Source organism: Chlamydotis macqueenii, chromosome 1, assembly GCF_036417535.1.
Source record: "Chlamydotis macqueenii isolate bChlMac1 chromosome 1, bChlMac1.mat, whole genome shotgun sequence".
In the NCBI taxonomy this organism is placed as follows: domain Eukaryota; kingdom Metazoa; phylum Chordata; class Aves; order Otidiformes; family Otididae; genus Chlamydotis; species Chlamydotis macqueenii.
The window spans coordinates 56,594,359-56,602,335 of NC_141556.1; the positions used below are offsets into that span (position 1 = coordinate 56,594,359).

Here is a 7,977-nt window from a genome sequence, read left to right on the forward strand (position 1 = left end):
GTGTGGCACTGTAGGTGAAAGCACAAGCCTCAGCTTCCCAAAATTCAGCTGTGCCTGTCAGGCCCCTGCTCTGAGGGAAGTGCTCAATAAGAGATCAATTTTCCTGCCTGTTGTAAGGTGAGCCATGCTGTGCTGGCCCTTGTGTGTAAAGAGAAAGACTTTTGCCCTCCTTTTGCTGTGGAACTGGCACACTTTCGGACATGCCTGTAATTTTCAGGGGGGTACAGTTTATGAATCGGTGACAGTCCCTCATCCTGTGTTTTCCCACAAGAGATCCCTCTGCGGCTGATGCTTTGGAGCCTCTAGGGCCTATCTGCTTTTGACTGTAAAACTGCTGTCCCTGGCTGGAGGATTTTACCCTATGAATTTTCAGCAGAAAGCTGGTAAAGCTGGCAACAGGTGGCTTGCTATTGTGTTCTCCTCTCCCTCTCATTTCTTGCCCCCTGCATATTGCTGCCATTACCCGTCAAAGCATCAGGCTGAATCAGATGTAGAAAAGGAGATGAAAAACGCAGGGTGATGCATCAGTGCCAGCCGAAACGACCCTTCCTCTCCGCCTGTCCCAGAAAGCTGTGATAGCATCTCAGAGGGCTGGTGCTTCATGACTTCATCCCTCCCCACTGAGGGGAGATGGGCAACATCATTATCCGCTGCCGGGGAGGCCTGACTCAGTGCCAGCAGTGGAAATGTCCTTGGATGTATGGCTCCTCCTCCACCCCAAGGGTGACTCGAACCTGCTGGGAAGGGGGGAAGGTGCTGGGAAGATGGAAGAAGAGCTGGGGCGAGGCGGGGAAATGGGAAGAAAGAGGTGCAAACTCAATGGCTTCTCTGTCATGATGTCATGGCAACAAGGCACGTCGACATGGTGTCAGGTAATCGGGGCAGGCTTTGAAGTTCTCCAGCTCTTCCCCATTGCTGCGGGCTTCTGTCTGGCTCTCTGAAAAATCTCTTGGTTAATATTTAATGCCGGCATTGAAGTGCTGAGGGTGGCAAGTCCCCCACCTAATCCCCCTGCCTCTGCTTTCCAATGGGATGCTAAATTGGGGCTGGAGGGGTAGGATTGCAAGCTCCCCTAGCCTCCTGGTCAGTAGGGTGGCTTCAGCCCACAAAGTCCCTGTCCCTGTCAGGCTCTAGGATGTGGGAGGGAGGTTTCTATCCCCCGAATCCAGTTCGGAGCTGGTTTGGGGCACTGGAAGGAGAGGGGTCTCTCTCTCTGCTTGGTCTCCAAGAGCTGGCTCTGGAATAAAGAAATCTGTGGCTCTGCTCCAGGAGCCAAGCCTGGCTCCTTTGATGCAAGCAGTTAGCACATGTTTTTTGTTGGTGGGTTTTTGTTGTTTTTTTTTTTGTTGTTGTTGTTGGTTTTTGTTGTTTTTTTTTTTTCCCCACTAAGAAATGACCTAACAATCCCATGTTCCAGCTACAGCCCCTCCTAGGCTCCTTCCTTCCAAATTATATGTCCGGACTGGATCCAGCAAATCTCCGGGAGCAAGACGCTGTGTTCCTTTCCCTGGGGAAGCCATATGGTCCCCTCTGCCCGGCTCCTTCTGCAGGGCTTCGAGCACGCCAGCCGGGCTGGAAAGCTCTCCTCCTCCTCCCTGTGTGCCCCGGCTCCCATCGGCCATCTTGTTAGCGCAAGGCGCGGGGAAGGGAACGCAGAGCTGGCTGAATCTGGGGCGGCTGATGGTGTCAGCCGGAGGCGGTTTCCAGGCAACTGTCGTGCTGTGGGACACAGCGAGCAGAGAACACCGGGAACACGGCGTTCCTGCTGCACCACCTGGGAGGGGGCCGAGCCCGGTGTGGATGGAACTGGCATGGGACAGTGTGGAGAAGGCAGCGCGAGTGAAAGGGTAGTGCAGGGATGGCAGCAGAAGAGGGGGTCTCCAGCGTGCCGCCTCCTGCCCACTGCTCATCTTAGCCTCCCTGGCTTGGAGCGAGGATGCCCAATCTGGCTGCTGGTACATCACGCAGTGAGGAAGGACCATGTGATGTACATGATTTCATGTGCCCTCCGCATCCTTTGGGAAACTGAAAAGAGGAAAAACATTGCTCTGGACTCTGTACCCAAACCCCCTGGGCAAAACTCCCCTTAACAAATCCAAAGCTCCCTCCCTACAAGTCACCAACCATTTTTGCCCAGGCAGCCCAGCTCTGTAACCCTGGCTGTTTCTGGAGAGGTGAATTTCTTCAAAAATGGGCTGCCCTTCCCTTCTGCGAGCTGCCAGTCCTCTCTCGGTGGGTCCTGCTGCCCCTCTGTGCTGGTGCCCGAGCATCCCCGCTCCCGCCTGCCCACCTCCACTGCCGGCTTCAGAGGCCCTGGGAGCATCCCTGGTGTGCCTCGCTGGCCTGGCAGCTTTTCCTTACGCTGCCTGCCCAGCTTTTCCCCTCCCGGTGATGCTGCTGCTCACACTCCCTTGGTTCTGCCTAATTTGAGTGGTTTTTGAAAGGGGAGTTAAGTACAGGTGACTTTGAATAGATGGGGAGGGATAAAATTGCGATGGCTGAGCAGCAGGAGAAAAACTCTCCTGGCCTATGAGTGTACAGATGCAATGGACATGGGCGCTGCAGAGGGGCAGAACCACTTTAATGCCTTGTATACTCAAAAATGTTCTCCAGCCCCGTGCGGGTGGCAGCACGACGGCACAGGACATGCGGGTGTTATCGGTTGCCATCACTGTTCCCAAGCCAGCCTTGCAGCTATTGATTTGGAACTTGCCCCGTTCACGCTAACCTTGGGGGTGACATCTCGCCCCTTATCAGCGCCGATAAACCCCGCTGCAACCTCCCGCCCCGTCCCACTGCCGGCCTGGTGGCATCACTCCGTGAGGTGACAGATCTTTCTTCTCTAGCTCTGCTCTTGCACCAGTTGCTTTTTTTCGCTGCGATGCTCTAAATCCAGGACGCCTTGCTCCTATTTTTCCACAAAGGAGTGACGAGACCACGGCTACATCAACTCTCTTTTAGCCCTGTGTGGGTGCCCACCCCTTCCTGAGTGTCTTGGGTGAGGAAGGATGAGGCGCCGGCTGCAAACGCTTTTCCAAAGGAAACTTAAAATCAGCCTCCTTTTCCTCCTGCTCTTGGCCCTCCTGGTGCACGTGGCGATGGATTTAGCTCTCCCCGCAGACCGCAGGCCCTGCGGCTGTGATGTGAAAGCACCGACAGCCTCGGGCATCCCGTCAGGCAGCATCTTGCTGGCTGGCCCCAAAAAACTGAGCCTACGAATCCTTCAGGATTTCAGCAGCAGCAATGGCTCCTTGGAGAAAAGCTCCCAGCCGCAGGGAGCAGGGCTGCAAGCAAGGGCTGGAGAGCCAGGGGTCCGGCACCAGAGTGGAGAGGGGAATGCGGGCTGGACCAAGGGATCAAAGCTGGCAGCGCTCTTTGAGCATCCTCTTTACAACATCCCAATCCCGGAGGTGATGGAGAAAGACAAGCTGTTTGTCGTTAACCCCATGGAGAAGTTCAGCCTGCACAGCAGCGGGAGTGACGAATGGTGAGGAGCGAGCTCAGCCCTGGCTTGCTGATACGTGGGTTAGAGGGGACAAGCAGCAGGGATCAAACATGGCGTTTCCTTGCGTAGACTAGCATCCCACCCCAGAGGGGCCTCAGTTGCTGAGGACGCTCTTCTCGTGCCTCAAATCCTCTCTTAGCTTGAATTTCTGGGCTGCTACCTGTGAGCCTTAGCACACAGCGTAGTCAAAGGAGACTCTTGAATTAATCATAGTACCATGTAGGGTATCTTTTAAGGTATCTCCTCGTCTCCTTTCCTTCCCTGGTGCAGACTCCAGCCTTTGGTCTCTCTCTCTATATATATGTGAGGAAGTCCCCACTCTGGATTTCCTAACCTCTTTTATCCCCCTTTCCTAATATGTTGAAGATGCAAAGCCCGCAATGTAGGTTACCTCTGACGGTGAGACCATTTCCCGTCCTGCGTTGACCTCTTTAGGCTCAGCCGTGTGGTGAGCTCACCGCTGCCGGCTGCCTATTTTTATCACTGGACTACTAACCTCTAATTAGGAGGGAAGATATTAAAAGCTTGAGCGCCGATAACACATAACACAGTTTCCTTATGGAAAGTACACCTTCCAAATGTGGTGGCTGCTAAAAATGGGAGAGAATAAAAGCTTGGTTAAGAGTTGGTTTCCACAAATGGGCATTTGCCTTGTCTCTGAAGACCAACTCAGCTATGGGTAACCACAGGAGATGGGTCTGGTTTGATGAAATCGAGGTGCAGTCTCCATTTTTCTAGAGAGACAGACGTGGATTTGGGTTATAGATGTCCTGGGCTGGACTGTCCCATTGTGGTGCTGGTGCAGAGTCGGGGCAGATACCCCCAGGACCCCTTCTTGAGTGCCAGCAAACTGCAAATTTGTAGGAGGCACAGAGACAGGGATAGCGCTAACCCAAACTCATCCCCCTGGGGAAACCAGGGCTGTGTGATAAACCCATCCGAGGGGAACCTGGACATTGAGGGTGGGAGTTCAGGTTGGTGCTGGGGATGGCTGGGAAGCCCCTGCTCCTCCAGTCCTGTTTTATGGACGTGTGTGCGTCCCCAGCAAGCACATGGGTGTAGCCAGTTGTATTCCCGGGAGCTAATCCCTTGGGGGAAAACGAGACAAGCTGCTCCGGCAGGGAAATAAAGGCACGGATGAGAGGAGCAGGATCAGCCTAGGGATTTTCCATGGGGCATGTGACGGTAGACGCTGAGCCTCCTCCGGCTGTGCCAGCAGGTCACCCTGGCCACCAGCCATGGGTGGGATCTGCCCAGGTGCCAGGAGTCCCAAGGAGAGCACACGGGGCAGGGGGGTTTCTCCACCATCCAGGGCTTGTGCGGGGGCTTCCCTCTGCATCAGTCTCCATGCGCTGGCTCCCAGAAAGGGGCTGGGGATGCGAGACCCGTCCTGTCCCAACTAAATACTGTCATTGTTGTTGGGGTGGCGGTGGCTGTTGGGCTGCAGGGTCAGCAGCAGTAAAGCCGAGACGCTCCTCCCGACAGGGAAGACGGCCTACGACACCTACCCACCCTGGCTCAAATTCCATGTTGGCATCAACCGCTATGAACTGTACCCCCGCCAGGACCCCCTGATGCCCACCCTCCTCCGGGACTTGGCCACGCAGAGGATTGTCAGCTCAGGTACTACCTCCCTGCCTGCACCCCTGCCCACACCCCTGCCCCGCTGCCTGCTGCCCACCTCCCTGATCCCTGTGTGCCCCCTTTCAGTCCAGAAGTCGGGTGGGACCCAGCTCAAGCTCATCATGACATTCCCAAATTACGGGCAGGCCCTCTTCAAGCCCATGAAGTGAGTAGAGCCAAGGACAACCCTATACCCCACCTGCACGGCCCTGTTAGGTGGCAAGCAGTGGCCAAAGGAGACCACAGAGAGAGAAATGGATAAACGCTTCGGGGCCTGCCTCGCTTCAGCCCTCCCACCCCAAAACTGGGGCGGCTGGGGTGGTCCCCTTCCCCTCACCTTCCCTGGTGATGCTTGCCGCAGGCTGGGCGCAGCTTGTGATGGGGTAGTGACCTCCAGTGGTGGAAAGAAGAAGATGGTCCATGAGGACCATCCAGGGCCCTCCAGTCCATGAGGGGTTCCCAGCCCTTGGGTTGGGAGCTGGGGGTGTGTGGGGGCCTGGATGGGGGGTTTTGGACAGCACCACTAAGCAGGAAGTGGCTGGAGGACACTGGGTCTGGCTGTGTCTCTGGTGGCACCAGGGACATAAGGTGAGCAGTGGTTTGCAGCCAAGCCCACGTGTGGAGTGACTCCATCCATGGCCATCATTCCCAGCCTCCCCTCTCTTTCCAGGCAGACCCGGGACCAGGAGACCCCCATCGACTTCTTCTACTTCTCAGACTTTGAGCGGCATAATGCAGAGATTGCAGCCTTCCACCTGGACAGGTGAGCGCAAGCTTTGCATCCAACTCTGCCCTCCCATGACAGCAAAGCAGCAGAGAAACTGCTCCTTCATCCAATCTCTTCCTCCCCATTCCATGGGATACCTGCATCTCACGGCGGTTTGAATAACTCACTGTGAAAACCGGCTGGGGTCATCAAGAAGTTATTCCAAGTTCTGTGTTTCAGGATCCTGGATTTCCGGCGAATCCCCCCAGTTTCTGGCCGTTTGGTCAATGTAACAAAGGAGATTCGTGACATCACCACAGACAAGAAACTGGCCAAGACTTTCTTCATCTCCCCAGGTGAGCTTTCATGCTGTCCATCCTCTCCTGTGGCCACGCGCGTGGAGCTCGTTGCCTTCCCACTCTTCGTCAAACTTTGCTTTGTCCTCACGGCCAGCGGGCAACGTCTGTTTCTACGGGGAGTGCTCCTACTACTGCTCCACCGAGCACGCCATCTGCGGCAAGCCGGACCGGCTGGAGGGCTCCATGGCCGCCCTGCTGCCCGACAAGACCTTGGCCAAGCGCCGTTCCTGGCGCAGCCCCTGGCGCCGCTCCTACCACAAGAGCAAGAAGGCTGAGTGAGCCGGGGTGTGGGGGATGTGGGGGCAGAAGAGCTGCGGGATGGGAGGGGTCTGCCCCATGGCCACTTTCACATCCCTTTCCCTGGTCTCTGCCCGCAGGTGGGAGCTGAACCCCAACTACTGCGCTCAGGTGCGAAAGACGCCACCCTATGACAGGGGCCATCGCCTCCTTGACCTCATCGACATGACCATCCTCGACTTCCTCATGGGTGAGCCCCGCTGAGCTGGCGCTGGGGGCGGCGAGGGCCCCTCGGGACCAAGAGGCCCCAACAGCTGCACGTCCAGCTGCACGTCTCGCGGCACCGTGCCCTGCGAGGTTTGTTGGCCAGACCATTGCTCAGGCTGCAGAGAGCTGCGCTCTTAACCAAAATGAGAGCAAAGGTCTGTGCTGTTGGACGCATTCTGGAGAGAAGCCAAAGAACAAGGGATGCTGGGGAGATCCCAGCTGAACACCCCCGGCATGGGAAGCGCCTCCCGGCAAGCTCCCACATGCAGCCCTTGGGGAGCTGGGGACGGAGCAGCGATGCTCCCCAGGGTTTGCGCTGCCTCTGCCATCCCCAGGGCCGCTCCTTCCTCCCCGCGCTGTGCCCTCACCGTCATCTGACTTGGAGAGCTTCCCATCTCCTCGTCCCCAGCCGCCCGGCCGTGCCTTTGCCATTACTTCTGCTCCATTTGCCGCTGTTGTCCCTCGACGGGGCTGCCAGGATGAGAAGGGGCCTAGAGGCCCCAGGGGTTCTGCTCAGGTCCCCCTCCACAACCATGGCCACCTTAGAGGTGCCCCCAGCCCTTTTCCTCAACCCCTGGATTTCAGTCTCTCACCAGGAGAGACTGACCCCGCTCCCCCCTCCCGGCCCACCACCCAATAGCAAATTTGTTGCCCCACCGCAGGCAACATGGACCGGCACCACTACGAGACCTTTGAGAAATTTGGGAATGATACTTTCCTGCTCCACCTGGACAACGGCCGTGGGTAAAGTGGGATGGGGCAGAAGCAATCCCGGCAAAGGGATGGGAGGGGACCACGGGTCTTGCCAAAATGCACCCCGTCGGGCTCTGAGTCATGGGGTGATGCTGCCCTGATGCCCACCAGCGGGCTTCTCCCCCTCCAGCTTCGGCACGCACTCACGCGACGAACCATCCATCCTGGCCCCCCTCCAGCAGTGCTGCAGGTAAAGGGCTCCCACCCCCCCACCCTGGAGCTGCTGTCGGGGTGAGGCTTCCCAAGTTGAAACCTCTCCCTCCTCATCTTCGGCAGCATCAAGAAGTCAACCTACCAGCGGCTGCAGCTGCTGGCCACCCAGCCCTACCGCCTGAGTGACCTCCTGCGGGAAGCCTTGGCCATCGACCCCCTGGCCCCCGTCCTGGCCGAGCCCCACCTGCGGGCGCTGGACCGGCGCCTGGGGAAGGTGCTGGCGGTGGTGGGACGCTGCCTGGCCGGGGCGGCCCATCCAGACCAGGTGCTGGTGGATGACGTGGGGTCGCGGGTGTGAGGGAGGGGCTTGGGTA

At 57.5% G+C, this 7,977-nt stretch overlaps 1 protein-coding gene across 1 annotated transcript; it reads left to right on the plus strand.

Moving 5' to 3' along the window:
- The first annotated feature begins 2,981 nt into the window (after positions 1-2,981).
- On the plus strand, positions 2,982-7,961 carry LOC104487634 (extracellular serine/threonine protein kinase FAM20C). The gene is made up of 10 exons (XM_086740125.1): positions 2,982-3,487; positions 4,953-5,128; positions 5,216-5,294; positions 5,799-5,891; positions 6,075-6,190; positions 6,288-6,468; positions 6,571-6,680; positions 7,360-7,441; positions 7,581-7,640; positions 7,727-7,961. The coding sequence occupies exons 1-10, from the start codon at positions 3,009-3,011 to the stop codon at positions 7,959-7,961; spliced, it is 1,611 nt and encodes a 536-aa protein (XP_086596251.1). The 5' UTR covers positions 2,982-3,008.
- Positions 7,962-7,977: the final 16 nt, after the last annotated feature.

Bases quoted from the DNA above. Each gene is read 5' to 3' on its own strand.
- LOC104487634 (XM_086740125.1), top strand. From the start codon at position 3,009: ATGAGGCGCCGGCTGCAAACGCTTTTCCAAAGGAAACTTAAAATCAGC. The intron at 5,129-5,215 runs GTACTACCTCCC...GCCCCCTTTCAG, and splicing joins GCAGAGGATTGTCAGCTCAG to TCCAGAAGTCGGGTGGGACC. The intron at 7,442-7,580 runs GTAAAGTGGGAT...CTCCCCCTCCAG, and splicing joins CACCTGGACAACGGCCGTGG to CTTCGGCACGCACTCACGCG.